Genomic DNA, 18,316 nt, shown 5'->3' on the forward strand with positions numbered 1-18,316 from the left:
ACTGGGGATGGTCCCTGCCGCAGACACCGAGGCAGCAGTGTGAACTCAGCGGTGCTGTTTCAAAGGTCACCTTCCTCCAGTGGCATTACAGCTGCCTTGGTAATGTAGTGCTAATGAGTCCTACCAGAGCTCAGCTTTCTGTGCACCACCCTGCTGGAACAGCAATATCAGACATGGTGCGCAAGTGACCAGTGGTTCCGGATAGGATCTGCTGCCTCCAGTGTGAAGTTAGCCATGTTTGTCAAAAGGAATGTGGTATTTTTAATGTTATTCTGTGTATTCTGTTGCAAGACCCGCCACTGATGAAAAATCAATAAGCTATATTAATATAAAAATGTCAATAGGAATATATTGATATTTTTCCTGAGAGACTCACATTCTTTTAAGTTCCTCAAAACATTGTTTCTGAAGATGAATTTATGTGTCAGATCCTAAAGTAGCAATAGGGCTATTTGTGACTTCTGAATTTGTGAATTGAATTTGTGACTTGTGAATTCCACAGCTGGATTATTGAGATTGCTCTATTCCTCAGTCCTTTCATTTGAGAGCAAGGAAAATATGGAGAAGGAAATAGTTATGAATCAGCTTGATTGCAATTTAGTAAGAATTTTGAAAACTGGGTGCAGCATCACAGGGGAAGAAGCACACAGTATGATAGGTTTTAGAAATATTTCCATATTACTTACCTAAAAACTCCTGTCTAGCTATTTGCTTAATGATTTTATATATTTTTTTAAATTCTAAAAGTGCAAGATACACCAAAAAGGTGAAGAGGTACTGTTCAGCCATGCAATATCCCAGACTGTGACTGTCAGCCCAGTTAATTGCGGGTTTCTGGAAAACCCAGGAGTTAAAGTGACCACTTGGCTTTGTTGTTCTGGAATATAATGCTCCAGAATGCTCAACAACCACAAAGGCAGATAAAAATCCCTGCCACTGGGGATCTGTCATTTTAAGCCATTACAATCCCTTAACAATCCTAGTTCCCTCTTCTGTGTAGTGCTGCTGTCGTTCCTTGTTTTCACTCTCTCGTTCCTTAACTCTTCCTACTGAGCATGAGCCCTACATTACTTTCATGGACAACCGCAGCATTTACTTTGAAAGAAAAATAAAGCACATTTTTATCAGCTTGTGGAAGTGATCTTCACAGCTAGGTGGCAACAAAAGAATTCCACTAGGCTTCCTTCAGTAAAAAGTGAGAAATGTAATGTGAGAGCATTAAAAGCAGCTGCCTGACTCTAATGTCAGCGACAGTCTCTTTCAATTTAAATATTTGCAATAGCCATAATTAAACACTTAGTAACTGGCATCGAGTTAAAATAGAAATACATTACACAGTCTTACTGCTGTGCAGATTTTAATTCAGATTTATATCCTCCTTGGCTTTGTGCCTAGAATAACTCTTGTGATTTAATGGCAGTTTTACACAGTATAGAAATTGTCATACAGGGAAAATTATCTTTTAGGTGAGCAACAGAATTTTGACTCTTTCTGGAAGCAGCTCCCTAAGGAGATCAAACAATGTTATATTCTTCCACTGTTTAAAGACTGAAGAGATTCACATCTGCAAATAGAGGGGTGGCCTGTCTGGGTCACTGAACCGAGTCTCTGGCTCCCAGAGGCTATCGCATCATCTAAACCTTCTAAGCGTTTTTTCCCTCATCTTCTAAAATGGGTGTTGAAACCAGTGATCCTGTTACACACAGTTACTGTCATGTCAGATGATGGGTTAGGAACTCAGGCTGACCATGCCTTCTGAGAAGATGCATATGTAAACAAATGTTGTGTGGTTTTTTGCCCTCATTTTTATTCTTTTGGAAGATGAGCACAGCAAACCACGGCATAGCATACAATGATAACAGGAATACAGATCTTAACATTCTTACCTAGATATTTGCCATTCTACTGTAGGAACTTTGATGGTAAGGTTTTGGTTTCTTAAAGCTTTTGATTCTAACAGAAAAAAAAGTATCATTATAGCTTAAAACTAAAATTCTATTACAAAAAAATTAACACGTTTTTATTCTAGTATGCCTGTATGACCTGAATTTCTCTAATCACACTGTGAAGGTGAAATTAAGATTAAAATTCAACCTTGTGGTAAACAGGCACACTGGGAGATTTCCAGCAGGCCTGAATTTGTTCCAAATGTATTTTATTGTACTTCAGAGCGCAGTATACAGACTGTGGCTCCACTTCTTGCTGCCTCATAGGCAGCCATTTTCTGAGCTGTTTCTCTGGCCATGAAGCCACGTTGAAGGTTCTTGAACTGTCGTTCCCGACTCTCTTCCAGTTCTTTCCAGTGGTTCCATTGCAAAGAATCCTGCAAAAGAGACACAGGGGTGGTCAGACTGCAAAGACTACAGTGGTTCTCTTCAGAGGATACACTGAACTTCTACTTGATAATCTGGCTGGCTGGCAACACAGTTTATTTGCTAACATGATTGGGAAACTTGTCAACATTAAACTGAGCGCGATGAACAGAAAGGTAACTTGAGTTGCCCAGTTTAATTAAACACAGCTGCAACACTACAAAATGTTAAATCAAGATAAAACTACATCTGGAGGGTTTGCTCCAATGCTGCTACCTTATGTTCTTTCTCTGCCAGCAGTTTATTCACGAAGGCATAAATGAACAGTTGCACAAATCCTGTCAGACTGCAGTGGTTTGCTGATTCAAACGCTGGGTTCACAAGGAGCGTTCCCCAAAAAGTTTTGAAAAAACCCAGAAAACTGCTACTTTCAAATCTGATTCTTTGCTTAAAATGGTAAAAAAAAATAGATTTTTTTTTTCATTAATGGTAGTTTTTCTTAGGGTTAGTTTTCCAAATTGCAATATAAAGTCTGTTTTATTAATAATATAATAGTTATTTATACGCAAATGCTACCTTGACTTATATGAACACAAATCCATTGGGCCTAAAGGGGCATCACAAATGTAACTGAAGCCACAGTCTGGACTTTGAACTTTAACCCAAGGGGTTCATGTCAGATTTTTTTCTACTTACTGAGGAACCTAAAAGGTAGCAGTACAAACTGAATGCCAGATACCTATTTTGTTGTATTAAGGGAGGAATTTTCTCCTATAGCCACACTAACACCATTTCGAGCAATATGCTGTTCAAGTAGACGAAAGATGCTGCTGAACAGCTGACCAGAACTGAGCCACTTCCCTGCAGTAACATTTGGATAGGTCACGCAGAGCTGAACAGCACTGATGGAAGAGAAACCAAAACAGCTAAATAATTTAGAGTAACCTTGATTTTTTTCCATTGTTTTTTTCTTTTCTTTTTTTTTTTTCACAGGTGTTTTAACGTTTGAGCATCACATAAACAAAGCTCTGTGATATCTTAAGATACTTACTGTGTAATGCTAAGCTCAAGAAAAAAGACAAAATCTAACATCAAAACAAATTTCAAACCCTGGCTTTTTTTCTCATTCATATGATACTAGAGCACTCATACAGACCCACATCAGGTGGTCAAAAGTTCCAGCTGTGAATTTATAATTTCTCATTGTTTCTTTTAAAAATATCTCACATTTGTAATTATATGGCTGCTTTCCTTTGAAGTCTGTATTTATTGCTTCTGCTTTACTCTGGATGCCATTCAGCAAAGTGTTTAAGCATGTGTTCAAAACTTAAGAAAGCCATCCCAATTTAGGAACTGCTTTCTTCAAATAGCTCTTCAATGTTTTCTTTGCCGAAAGGGATAGACCTAGTTGTCTGTATTCAGCACCTACATGTTTTTCTTGCCCGAAATGGGGGTTCTGAGGGCAGCAAACATCGATACTCTGAAAAATTGCACTATTTTGGTTTTTAAACTATACACACTTGAAAAATACAGTTTTCCTCTTAATTGAATTCAGCTTCATCTGCCTTTCTCACAAAATAGCCGAGGAGTTATTATTTTAATAGAGTGGGAGATTTAGTTCTAATTTTACATTGGGCTAGGACAGCTTTTTAAAAGTGATCCCATCATGACTGTTCACTGCAGCATTCCATATGCCGTGGTACACGTACTATTGCTGGTATATGAACCACTTCTAAATGTTAGGCACACACGAGGCAATGGCAGAGGCGGCAGCGGCAGCAGCTCCTCCCAGCTTGCTTTAGACACTTGCCAGGGAAAGACAACCAGTGTGAACCAGCATAAAGCCTGCAGGGCTGTTGGAGATTCCATCCAACGTCATGGGACTGGGCCCAGGAAAGGTGAGCTAAAAACCACAGGAATGATAAACTGGAACCCTTCTTGGGTGAGAGAGGGGGTAAGCATCCCAGTTTGGTGTGACGGGTTGTGTGCGATAGGAAGCTGAGAGAGAAGGGAGTTAGGGACAGGGCACAAGATGCCAGTTTGATGGGATGAGAGTGTGTGGTAATAAAAGTGGGAAGTGTTCCGTATGGATGAGCCCTGCGCTGTGGTAGCAGAATGTGTGACAAGAAGGTGAGGTCAAGGCCATGGTTGGGAGGAATTGTGCCGATGCAGGAAGCAGGGACTTGCTCTGGCCAGCCATGGATGGCACCATCTGCCTCTGCCCCCCCTGCCAGCGCTGGCAACTGAGCAAAGGTCTGTGAACAGCAGGTCTACTGCAGAGCTTTTCCCCTTATGTAACTCCCAGACCTTCCGCGGTGCGATGCTGGATTTCGGGGGGGTGATCTTTAAGAGTTCCGCTTGCTTTTTACGCTCCATTGTTTTTTCTATAATCTTTTTCTGCAGGTTTAAAATGCGTTCATCTTTCATAGGCCTTTCACCAGACTGGGACTTTCGTTTCTTTTCTTCTTGCCTGCAAAATCAAAAAGAAGCAAGGAGAAGGTAAAATAGCATCAACCCACAGAATAAATCAATCTGAGCATATATTACCTTGATAATAATGAATTTTCTCTTGCTTCTGGGAACCAGTTATACTCAAAACCGGTTTAAATCATATAGCTCAATGAATGTGGTATTCACAACTTGCTTCTTGGTGTTTACAGAACAGCATTACTAAACAATACAGAATAATTTCTGCCCACAGGCTGCCATGATGACAATATCTTAAGTATTTCAAGCCTGACATGACATTCTTTAGAAAAATCATGTGCAAAATCTGTGATAATACTGCAGCTTTTTGCTTGTGAGAACTATGGAGTTTTCCTTATAGGATCATTAGTATTCATCTCGATTGCTGTATTCCTTGGCAAGTGAAAGATATTCTTTTATGTGTAATCTCAATGCCCAGATTCCGAATCTATGGAATGGTGATGTATTAATTAAGGGTAGTGGGTCTAGGCAAGCATAAATTTATAGCATCATGTGCAGCATAGAATTAAGGCATAAGAGGGAGGTTATCGATAACCTTTTTTCCCCCTTCTATTGTAGCTACTTTTCTGTCCTCTGAAGTTTACATTTTATCTGGTTTTGCTTACTTTCACCCAACTGGCACAATTTACTCACAACTTCGTCATGTAGGTTACACCAGCTTGCCTAGTGATAACACCCAACTTCCTCTTTTATTCAACAGTGCCCTTGAATTTGGCTCAGTACGATTGCGCTGGAGTATTAATATTATGTCATGAGCAGCTGTAATTCTCTGGCCTAATTCAGAGCTAAAGTAAGTGTCAGTTCTACCAAAGAATACACATAATTCTGTAATGTATCATCAGGTTAGATGTGATGCCTTCTCTCAGCTGGCAAGGATAGCTTTGTAAGGGTCCTTTTATGTTGTGGTAGTACGACATTACAATTGCTTTTATTGGAAACCAGATTAAGACTCTGGTTGCTCTGGGGCATTGTTCAGCCAATACTGGAACTGTGACTCTGTCAGGGCAGCACTAATTTCACAGACAGGTTGCCCCTTGGAAATGTTTTACAATAGAGCTCTTCCCTTATCTCTTTGGTCTTATACCACAGTGTTTTCAGTATAAGGCACAGTCTTCTTAAGGACCTGGAGGAATGGGAAGAAGGAAGTTCCTTCTGATGCTAAAACCACCAATTTGCTTTAAGAAGTGTCTGTATCAAGACTGCAGGGATCCAAACACTTCTTTTGTCTTGGGAGAGATGGCTTTTGTCTGCTGCCTTAACTTCATCTTTGCTAATAGAAAACTCTCTGTAACAGCAGGTATTCTTCAGAGCAGCCGTTCTGAACTAACGTCCCCAAAATCCTCAGGAACTGGACAAATGGGAGATTTGACCTGTGTTACATTCTGAAGTGTGACTGTGAACTCTAAATAAGGGGCACAGTTTAGCTTGGCTTCTCATTTCCAGTTGCTTTCCTGAGATGCTTCCCACACCTCTCTGCTGCTTGTGGCATCCTGTCTGGTCAGGATAACACTTCCTTGTCCTCCTTACAACTGTGACATACTCAGCTACACTGAGATTAATTTTTAACACTATTCTGTAAATCTAAAAATTATGTACTGTCGTTTAATCTAATTGAGAACATGGATTATTTCTATTTGCATTGTAACAAGGCATTACATTCCAAGGGATATAGGAGAATATAACAATAAGGGTTTATGTAAACACTTGATGATTAAATATTGTCGGTGGGAATAAGCAGCAAAACCTTTCATTACATGCAAATCTAGTTTCTTGTAAATACAATTGCAGGAAATACAGCAAGAGGTTTAACATCATGAGGCAGCAGCAGCTGCTTCTGAATTAACATTGTCTATAGTTGCTTATCTTCAGACTAATATTCAGTCCTCTTCTGCATGATATCATGTGCCAGTCATCTACACTGTTCCGAAAAACTGCCAATTTCATAGATTTTCAGCTGCCATCATAACAGAGCATAACAGAAACTCAAAGAGGGGAAGGGATGAAAAAAAGAAATTTTAAAATTATGTTTTTCTGTGATGGTGAGTTGAAAACTTTCAGGACTGAAGATAGAAAAATCTCATACAATCTCTGTCACCCCGTATCACGTATTTCTAAGGAAGTAAGGTACCAGACAGTCAGAATGGGGTAGTACATAGTTAGAAAAATCCTTTCCAGATTCAGTAGAAATTTATGTGATAATTTATGCAGAAACCATTTTAATGTTACTTTTAAGTTTATTTACCAGCTTCTGGTATTGAATGAGCACATTGAATGAAAACCAATCTTTAAGAATCATACCAGTTCCTAAAATGTAACAGCAAATCTTTGGTCCAAAAGAGAATTTGTTAATTTTCTTTTGTTTTGGTCTCAGACAAGAGTCTTCCATCCATTTGTGAGTCTTGCCCTATCAAAAACTTTGAGAAAAATTGTAATATTTTTGAAGTCCGTGTGTATTTGAAATAGTTTAACAAACTCTAGTTTTTGCTCAGTGACCTTGTCAGAAAATACCGTTTAGTGTTGAGGAATGAGATGAGATTCTTGAATGTGCTTATGGAATTTTGTAGAACTCTGGGGTATAAACTACTCAAAGGAGGAAAAGTATAGGATGAATGAAAAATTCAACAGAATATGGATATAAAAGCAAACAGTGAAAATTTCTTTATCTACCACTGCTTTCATTTTCTACTCACTTTCTGTGTAAGCTATGCGTACAGTCAACAGCAGAAAGATTTTGGGTCACTATGAGGATGTACAGAACAATTCCATCAGTATAGGTAAAATGTAAGTTTCTTTCTATTTAAAATAAAATTCCAGGTATCGTAAACTGCAGTTGACATCCTGCATTTGTTGTCTCAATGACTTCCTTAGTAAATATAATGAATTTTAAAAACATAATACATAAGTATTTTCTTACTTCACATTTTACAAACTTGTCATGGAGTTTGGCAGTCCAGAGTCTTTACTTACAAATCCCTTGTAATTATTTAACTATCTGCCCTGTGATTTTAGCATCTGGTCAAGTGGACTCTAGGTCCAGGAGGTCATCCAGCCTATAACTGAAGAAGCAGCAATTCAGCATTAAAGGTTTTCCTGTAGGAAATGAAAACACGTGGAACAGTAGATTAGGTCTTCTCAGCTGTGTTTAAAAAGCGGGGAATCTGAAGATTTACACTGAGGGTTCCTTCTGAAAACTACATTTTGCTCTTAATTTAAATTTTCAAACTCCAGCTGTACATCAAAAGTATAAGGAGACAGACGTATCACAGCTCTTAACTGATTCAATACTTGTAGGAGATGGAGTAAAATGGCTACTTGACCATTCTAGGCAGCAAAATATCAACTTAAGCAGCTAGGACTGTATTTATAACCTCACCTTACAAAATGGAATCTTGTGCAATAAACACAAGTGTATTTTTAAAAGCAGAAGTAAGATTGCCTTATAGTGCAATAAACAATTATTATTATTTTTTAATTTCCTCATACTCTCAATCTCAGTGACTAATGCTGTTTGTACTTAATGGTACCTTGCCTTTTTTGTCTGGCACTATATAATTCTTAGTTATTGCAGTGAGAAAAATTAATATATCTAACTGTTAACAGTTCACTGTTAAGGGAGTCATTATTTTGACATTTAAGAGCACTACACTATTAGATTGATTGCTATTTTGTACTACTGTGAGGGATTTAAGGACTCAAAATCTGACTCCATTCCACAACAATTAATCTATTAAGCACCTAATTTTAGGTGGGCAAGTGGTTGTTATTCATAACAGTGTTTTCCTCATTTGAAGTAAAGGTTATGAAACTGTATAATCAAAGTTCATTCACAGTATCACAGAATGGTTGAGGTTGGAATGGACCTCTAGAGGTCTTGTTCACCCCCAGCTGCTCAATCAGAGCCACCTCGAGTCAGTTGCTCAGGACTGTGTCCAGATGACATCTCCAAGGATGGGGACTCCACAACCTCCCTGGGCAACCTATTCCAGTGCTCGGTCACTCTCACAGTAAAAAAAGTATTTCCTGATGTTCCTCTTGTACCTTATACCTCTTGTCCTCTCATTGGTCACCACTGAGAAAAGCTTCACTCTGTCTTCTTTACAACATCTCTTCATGTATTTATATTTCTGATCCATCATTGCTGATAAATTTCCTCCTTCTGTTTCAATACTAGTGAAGAACTGGTTATCAGCAGTAAGGACTGAGAAACTAAATCTTACTTCCTTATTGCCAACACATGCAGAACCCCAAGTATTTATGAAACTTGTGAAATTTATGAAACTTGTGAAATTTATGAAATCACAAATATTATGAAGTAAAAAACCAAAGTCCCTTATATTGCTAACTATTCAGCTTTTTTCATCATTCTAGGCTACATTTTTGAAGACCTCAAGCAACAACCACACATAGGGATATCATGGTACGTGTTCCCATTACATCTTTCCACCTCCATGTGCTGTCTGCTCCTTCCCTCAGTTCTGTGCTGCATCACAGCATTGTGCTGCTGGGGTGTCTTACAACTTGTGGAGGAAGGGGCTCCCTTCTCTCCTCCTCACCCAGAAGGCCTTTGACCCCATAAGTCAGACCTGGACACTCCAGGGAATACCTACTTTAGGGAGCTTGTTCTGCTTGGAAAGGACCATCACAGTTACTCATCTGCAACCCTCCCTTCTCGGTGTTCTCCTCTCCCTCTGCATAACCAGCCTTCCCCCTTGTCCTCCTGCCATGGCTGCCCTCACACTATTCCCACTGTTCCCCAGTTCAGGCCAAGAGAGAGGTGTTACGCTGGTGTGTGGCCAATACCCCTTGTCAAGGAGGGGTTTAAGCACTGGCAAGTAGCAGGGAGAGGAAGGACTGCTTTGCCATCTTGGCAAACACACCATAGTTTGTAAAACAGCACCAAGCCCCAGCTCGCTACACCTGTGCCACAGTGTGAGATGGGCATGTGGTAAACTGTTGTGTTGGTGGGAGTCCTCATAAAAACTTTCTGATTCTTCTTCCTCATCTACGAGGCAGTGAAGGAGGTTTAGTGTTAGTTAAGAGTGTTGCCCTGGAACAGCAGCTGCTGCTTTCATCTGGATGTTGCCCTGAGTTGGAGAGGGGAGGAGGCTCAGGCAGCAGGCACCGTCATGTCGCTTGAAAATCAGCAGGATAACAAACAAGGCAGGAACATGAGCACGAACTGAAATAAGGCTGGCTTCTGTCTACCTTACATATGTGCCAGTGACCTGTGGAAGCATGGATGTGCTACTGTCATCTATGTGAGACAAACAAAAGGAAGTGTGATGTTCATTAGATGGGCTTGCAGAGGAGCCAGGAATTGAGAATGTGAGGTTTTGTGAGATGCCTGGAGAAGAAAAGACTCTGAGGAGACCTTATAACAGCCTATCAATACCTGAAGGGAGCCTACAGAAGAGCTGGAGAGGGACTCTTTGTCAGGAAGTGTAGTGACAGGACAAGGGGCAATGGTTTTAAATTGGAAGAGAAGAGATTTAGATTAGATATCAGGAAGAAATTTTTTACTATGAGGGTGGTGAACCACTAGAACAGATTGCCCAGGCAAGTTGTAGATGCCCTGTCCCTGGAAGTGTTCAAGGCCAGGCTGGATGGGGCCTTGAGCAACCTGCTCTAGTGGGAGGTGTCCCTGCCCATGGCAGGGGGGTTGGAACTCGATGATCTTTGAGGTCCCTTCCAACTCTAACCATTCTATGATTCTATAACTTTCCTCTAGACAGCTTTAAACCACATGAATGATGTAAGCATGTGGCCCCAAGACCATACTAAATTCAACCCACAGTAAACCCTCCCAGACCACAGATAATGTGGATGGAGGGAGCCTCAGCACCAAGCGTTTTGATCCGTTGCTTGATTCTTAGTGCATTAAATTACTTGCAGTAATAGATGTAGCCTCACTGGAATGAAAGGGAATCGTACCTGAGGTATACAGGCACATAACTTTAGTACATTATCATGTATTCAAACACTCATAAATCTTTTAGTGCTGGTATTCGACAGCTGAGAACACAAATGTGTGTCTACTTCATATGCTGGTGCTGATTTTCCAGCTGTGTGAAATTCTAGCAATTAAAGGGATGTCCTGCGTACACACTGAATTGATTCTTAAGTGTTCTGTGAGCACTTCCAAAGCCACTGCTGTGATGGATGTCACGGCTTGCAGTCTATTAAAGGCTGATGTCTCTGTAATTTTTCATGTTCCATTTCTTATTTTGTTTAATATAGCTCATTATATGCTTGCTCAATGTGCTGCTTTTGTCTTGATGTATGTCTGTTTGTAAATGATATTGAAAGCAACTTGCTTGGTGGGGACCCAATTAAACTCCAGCTGACACTAACTAAAGCACATTTGTTTAGCAAAGCTTAGCCACCATACTTTAGCTAATTAGCAGTAGCCTTCAACATAATCCAATTTAAGATACAACATGTAATTTTATATTGATGCATAAGGCTATCTTATGAGGACTATTGGTAAGATACGCTGTTCTATCCCTATAATTATGAATTCATTCTGTAAACATAAAAATTTGCTTTTTACATCTCCTGTGCAGTGTATCAATAATACAACGCAAGTGATTAATCACTTACATTGATTTGATAGATATTTCAGGATTCAAGATCTGTAAATCAGGTTTAACACACAAAGCTGATAGTTTGTTTGGAGAGAAATAAAAGCTGCAGCAAAGTGTCTAGCATTTGTAAATAGGCCAGCATGCTGTACTCCTGCATTAACAGAAATAACACCATTTGCATTCTAGATGAAAATGCATTACATATACTCCCAAAGAATAACATTTCTGCTATACTTTGATGATGCCTCTTTGTAGTAGATGCTCCCAAGTTATGGTACATGGATTGCCTGAGAGACATGAATGGAAATGGCTTATAACATCTGTAATGAAACTTTGTATTTTCTTTATTTGGAGAGCAAACAGGGCCCAATTGAAATTACGGTATTACTTATCCTGAGTTTGACTAGAAGCTTGCACATTAAGTGTTTAATTTCACTTGGATTCTACCATCTTTGGCATGCCTGTCTGTTCTAAAAAACATTTCAGAAGTTGGGACAAGAAGTGAATCAAAGTTAGCTCCTCATTCAAGCATAGCTTCTTTCAGGATCAGAACAGTTTTAGATCTGAATTAAGCCAAAGAGTCTATTTAAAGAAAGCCAGCAGTATACAAAATTCACAGCGTGCACATGGGATCATAGAATTGTCTAGGCTGGAAGGGACCTTTAAGATCATCGAGTCCAACCATCAACCTAACACTGCAAAAGATCTAGCATAACAAACAATGCTTTAAGCAGTTACTAGTGAAACAGGTTTTCTATAGTTCAGAAGTTTTCAATCCCTGGTTTGCATCTCTAGTGGGAAGTGGTGGCTGGAGTTGCTCCCACAGGCTTTCACAACACTGACTGTACACTGACAGTGTGTTTCCAGCTCCATTTCAGCTTCTTTATTCTTAAAATCTTTTCTCGATATATGCCATAGAAGAGAGGGTCACTGATCTATGCAATCAGTCCACTGCAGCTGCAGTTATTGATTCATTAAATTCATTAAACTATCTTCTTAAGTACTAACATAGAAAAACCCCAGTCTTTGGACATTAACTATCATCAACAAACCAAATTAGAACTGGAACTAATGAAAACTAGTTAAATGAATACATCGATACTGCCTTCCGTAATTGAGATTTAGAACTGGAGATAAATCAATAGCATGAACTGAACTTTCAGAAGCCACCTTTGGTATCTCAGCAATGAACACAAATCTAAGACATGTTTTAAGATGTGTGCCTTTAGCCTGATAGAATATGTCACCCTGAACACCTGTTTGCAAAATAAATATGACAAGACAAGGACTAACCTCTTAAATTCACAAAAGTGAAAAGGTGAAAGACAGCTTGCAAGAAAAAAAATGGCAAATAGTCAAGATGCAGTAAAAATGGCATAAGATCAAGAGGTGTGCCAGATTTTACAGTTTTACACAGGCTTTCTTCCTGTTCAGCTTTATTGCTAAATAGCTTTAAATTAGATTTTAAACTCTTTGTGGAAGAGACCTGTCTTCTGCGTATGTGAGGCATCTATGATGGTTATGGATCCTTTATGACAATGAATAATAAATATGATAATGAATAATAAATATGAATAATGAATACAAAATTTGATCAGAGAGCCTGTAAGCAAAGATTTTTCTCTTTGATCTACTGCTATAATATATTTAATTTATAACTTATTATTGTTATCAGAAAATTTCCTTTCTGAAATATTTTTAATTGCTAAAATAAGGCCTGCCTTTTCACATAACAAATGAAGTTCAAGGAAGAAAACTATAGCCCTAATGTATTGGTTTAGATGAAAATGAGAAGCCACTTTATGTAACAAGTTATAATGATTCTAATAACACCAAATTAGTGGTGATTAGCTAAAAAGGAACAGAAGAAAGGCAGAACTTCTTTCTCAATATATAATATTGGCTCTGAATCCTGGGGCAATACTGTCAACACTAGCTTACGGAGTGTCTTCAACCATAAATTCAAAATGATGAAAAAGATTTGTTAATCTGATGCAAATTCTTTTCAAGTATAAAAAGGAAATTCTGGCCCCAGTGTAATCCTTGACAAAAGTCAAACTGATTTATAAAAGGGCTGTATTTTGCTCTCTACTTGTTTTTCTCCTCAAGGGGCTAGCAAAATATTAACCAAGTTGCAGTGTCTTAAATGTCACAGGCTGTTTTATACTGACTTTAAAGCAGCTGCTCGTCCAAGTTCTGCTCTGAACAGGGAAATCTGGTCCAGTTTGTCTAGAAGAAGTTGTTCCTTAGCTTGTTTTTCGTGAATTATCTGGTCTCTCTTCTCTTCCTCTGCTGCCTTCTGTGCTTCTCTGAGTAGAGCGAGGCGTTCACGTAGTTCCACTATTGACATTTCACAAATTAAACCATGGCCACCAGTCTAGAGAACATGAGATATAGATTTAAATAACACTGTAAATACCAAGGGGAGAGTAAATGAGTAAACCCAGAATATTTTGATCGTGTTCCAAATCATGCTGAATATATGCTGACTTCTAAAAAGATAGGGATGGCCCTAACCTAACTGATATTTACAAGCTGTTTTTAGGGTGTAGAGCTTATCTTTTTTCTGTGCAAAAACACAAGGCTCATAAAACAATGCATGAAAATAAATTGAAATATACAGTAAATTAATCATAAATACAATGTATTTGCTGTCCAAAAAAATCTAGTTGACTTTCTTTTTAGTTTTAATTAGATTTCGAAGTTTTAAAATGTGTAAAACCGCTTTTTTTTTTTTTTTTTAGTTTGTAAAACCAGAACAGACCTTACACTAAAAAATATGCATTTTTTGTATTTATCTTTTTCCAAAGTATAGATTTGATCTATGATGGCATCTACTGGTTTTATCTGAAAAGACCAAGACTAAACTGCTTTGTACCCAGGAAATTCAGATCTTAATGCCCAAAGTTAAAATATTCAAACCTGAATGTTTAATGCAGGCTTTTTAAAATCCACTTTGCAATGAGAGTGATAATGAACCTGATTCAGAGATGTAACGAGAGACTTCTGCACCTTAGTTTGCATACGAAGACACATAATTTCTAAACAGATTTGTGAACACTTGAAGTTTTCGGCCCTTGCTCTTACATATACTCTTCCTTTCCCAATGTATATTCATATATACTTCTACAGATATGGAAAACTTGCATAAACCCACACAAATACTGAGCTCCTGTATACCTTTATTTGCAAAATTTAATCCATTTTACACCAAATAATATTCTTTTGTCTATCTTAACATAGTTTTGGTACACATCTTCAGTGAGTATCTTGTACCATGACATGTTATAATGGAATATATGGGTGCAGGAAGTCAAGATGCTAACCTGACTCTTGCTATATAGTTGTATAACATTAAGAGTGAAACACTGGTTAGAATTTAATTCCACAGAACTAGTGACAGAAAATTAATGACAAAGTTTGGAAAGGATGAAGGAGACGACGGGGCCAGAATCCAAAAGAACAAACACTCCTCCAAATTGTATTTCTCAGACTGAAATTAAGTGGTAATGATAAACTCATTACAATCCTTTTAATGGAAAGAAATTACTCAGTTAAAGAGCCTTCAATTTTTCAAGCAATCCTTTTTAGCAGGAAAAAAAAGCCCTTGTATTGAATGCTGAGCGAGTTGTTGACAGAATAGTAGTCCCCTTTCTGCATTTGAGCTTTTCAAAAAACAAAACATGAAGGGGAAGGAGCAAAAACAGGAAAAGAGAAGGATGCTCTGTCATAGATTGATGCTCAGATTATCAGTTTGCTTGCAAGAATTAACCTGGGTGCAGTCCCTCTTCTCTGGTCTGGGATGCCACCTAAGCAGTCTAGTTAGGTACTTGTCTTCCAGTGACCATTCTCTGGCTCTTCAGAGCAGTGGGTCCATGAAATAGGGGGAAAGCCAAGAGAGATGATGAAAGCAGTGAGGCAGAGCGAGGGGCAGGGCACGTGTGGGAGGAAAGGGCAATAAAATGACAAAATCGAGTATGACAAATAACCAGTCTTGGCTTTCTGGTGCTTCAACATTGGTGCCTAAGAGGGATTATTATTAAGTTACTCTGGAGATTCTAATGATACAGGCTTGTCAGTGAAGGAGAATGTGTCTCAGGTGTCCATCCCTGGGCACTTCCCCAAGATTTGCAAGAGTCTCTCCTGCAGTTTTGGTCCCTGTACCTTCTCCTTCTAAAGCTTCAGAAGTTGAGTCAGTAAGAAGAGATCGTCACTGATTTTTCACCTAAAGTCAGACACTTCATTTTTGGCTGAGTGGTTTCTGCTTCCACACTGCTCATGTGTACTAAAAACCATGACCTAAACAATGGTCATCAGTAGCATCAGTAGAAGATTGATAAAAGAGTTCCATATTAAGCAGTCTTTATTTTTGCATCTCTTTGAAAAATATGTACTGACATAGGTTACTGAAACAGTAAATGATCATTTATCTCAATCTCAGATTTCAATTTAGAGTGAATTTACAAATAGCAAGTGCTATAATAACTTGCCTCTAATTTAAACTAGTCAATGACTGTGAAGTTGTATTCACAGGAAGTGAAAGGAAAATGTTTAGCGACAGGGCATACATGCCAGTGGTTGTATTTGAGCATGGCAAGCAGACACTGAAAAGGTCTAGGAAAGAGAATTTAGTAGAAACATAGAATGGCAGAGCCTGAATATTTTGAGTGTCTGCATTTCAAAAATATTCATTGAAGACATTGAAGTGGTTCTTAAAGTATGAAAAATCCTATACCTGCGCAGTAAATAATGCTGGTGTTCAAGCAACTTAAGTGCCATCAAGGGGAGAACTGGCTACTTTAAAAATTATGAGAGTGAATGAGAATTTTATGGACACATACTGAATTTCCCTAAGCCTGGAAAAAGCCTTTTGTAGAAAGAAAAAAACAGGGCAAGCCATCACCAAAAGCATGCAAATTCAGTCACGGTGCTTTTGTAAAGTGAGTATAAGGGAACTGTGAAGTTGAGATGTAGAATCATAGAATGATTTGGGGTTGGAAGGGACCTTTGAAGATCATCTAGTCCAATCCCCCTGCCATGGGCAGGGACATCTCCCACTAGAGCAGGCCCCTCAAAGCCCCATCCAGCCTGGCCTTGAACACTTCCAGGGGTGGGGCAGCCACAACTTCTCTGCACAACCTGTTCTACCATCTCACCACCCTCATGGTAAAGAAATTCTTCCTAATATCTAATCTAAATCTACCCTTTTTCAGTATAAACTGTTACTCCTCATCCTATCACTACACTCCCTGATCTAGAGTCCCTCCTCATCTTTCCAGTAGGCCCCTTTCAGGTACTGGAAGGCTGCTATAAGGTCGCCCTGAAGCCTTCTCTTCTCCCGGCTGAACAACCCCAACTCTTTCAACCTGTCTTCTGCAGCCATGGTTTCTGCAGACTAGCCATCGATGTTTTTTAATTTTTCATCTTCATTTAAATATTCATGAAAGGAAAGGAAAAAACCCAAAGGGATTATATTTAAAATCAATGACAATTTTATATTATTTTGTGTTATTCTTTCAGTGTCGATAAGACAAATGGATGAAGTATTACTCTGCTTCTGCTTTAGTCATAAGATAACAGATTTATGGATGCTACCTAAGTCTGGAAATTCTGCAAAAGTGGGCATTGCAAAGCCCAGTCTCAGGCAATCTCAGTTGTTGTGTGTCGATAGTAAGTCCAGGAAGTTTGGGATACATTTACTGTAGACTTAACCACACACACCCAATTTATTTGCACAGTACATACATAACAGCTCAGCAGGTTTGAGGTTCTCTTGACAATCTCTTTTATACACCTGAACATTGACAGTTTTGAAAGCAAAGGAAATTAATTTTGATGATTACTATGGCAATCACCACTGCAATATGAACAACTGTACAGTAGTTCAAACTTTGTGTTAATTGAGTCCTTACCCAGGACTGACAAGTCTGTGCGTTTGTGAAGATGTCTTTTTGAAAGATATCAGGAAACCTAGATCCTATTGGCAAAATTTAAAGAAGGCTCAAGGGGCTAAGATTTCACTTCCCATCTTCCTGGTAACGTTTTCATTTTATAAACAGTGAAAGCTTCAGCTCAGATCTAACCTTTGTGTCACTGGGGTCACTGTACTTAACGCTATGCATCCAGACTGCGGTACATCTGCATACAGTACACAGTTTCTCTGAAAGTGTGAAACATATCCAATATACATTTATGTAAAAACAGTGGGTTTTCCTTTTGAGCTTACCTCAGTTAAATCAACAAATTTGTGTCTGAGGATTGGTAAAGACTCAATAGCTCGTATTTGTTGAATTAGTTCGTATCTTTTCTTAAGCTTCTCCTCCTCTTCTTCTAGAGCTTGTCGAAGAAGTTCTCGATTTTCTTCACAAACTTCCTGAACTGAAAGAAAAGACCTGATCTCTGTTAGTTTGCATATTTTAGCAAGTAGACCATCTGGAGGAAAATTCATAAGCATTTGTGAATAATGATACTACTACTGATCTAAAGGTACTTGAGGGAACAGTCTGGCATTGGTGGGAGGAATGATTAAAGAAACAAATGAGTACTTCCCACCTCCACTATCTATTCTATTCAACACATAAACATACTGTATACATACGTAAAGTAGAGGCTTTGAATTACTGCTTTGTAATTTCTGTTCTAACTAGCTAATGCATTCAGTGAAGAATTTTCTTCAAGAGTAATAGATCCTGTCTTGGAGGTGGTACATCCCTTTCCCTTGTGATACTGTCCTTTTAGGAGATGACTTCTCTTTTCTTAGCTTCAGTCATCTTCTCTGAACTGTCTTCTCTGGAGAAGACAATAATCTTGAGCCATAATTCTTTCACAGTGGTTGCTAAGCTAATCCTCTCTTAATGATATGAATCACAAGAATCTAAGCTTCATAACTCAATTTGACAAAAAGTACAGTCATTCACATATGCTACTTTTAGA

At 38.6% G+C, this 18,316-nt stretch overlaps 1 protein-coding gene across 1 annotated transcript in view; it reads right to left on the bottom strand.

Moving 5' to 3' along the window:
• Window positions 1-1,806: 1,806 nt before the first annotated feature.
• Window positions 1,807-18,316, bottom strand: part of CFAP99 (cilia and flagella associated protein 99) — a 58,679-nt gene continuing 42,169 nt past the window's right edge. Inside the window, exons 13-16 of the mRNA XM_014966741.1 lie at window positions 17,610-17,761; window positions 13,555-13,760; window positions 4,620-4,782; window positions 1,807-2,323 (exon numbers count right to left, since the gene is read on the bottom strand). Coding sequence (XP_014822227.1) covers window positions 2,156-2,323; window positions 4,620-4,782; window positions 13,555-13,760; window positions 17,610-17,761 — 689 coding nt within the window. The 3' untranslated portion in view covers window positions 1,807-2,155. The remainder of the gene's footprint in view (window positions 2,324-4,619; window positions 4,783-13,554; window positions 13,761-17,609; window positions 17,762-18,316) is intronic.

This window comes from Calidris pugnax, unplaced genomic scaffold, assembly GCF_001431845.1.
Source record: "Calidris pugnax isolate Ruff unplaced genomic scaffold, ASM143184v1 scaffold14, whole genome shotgun sequence".
NCBI lineage: Eukaryota > Metazoa > Chordata > Aves > Charadriiformes > Scolopacidae > Calidris > Calidris pugnax.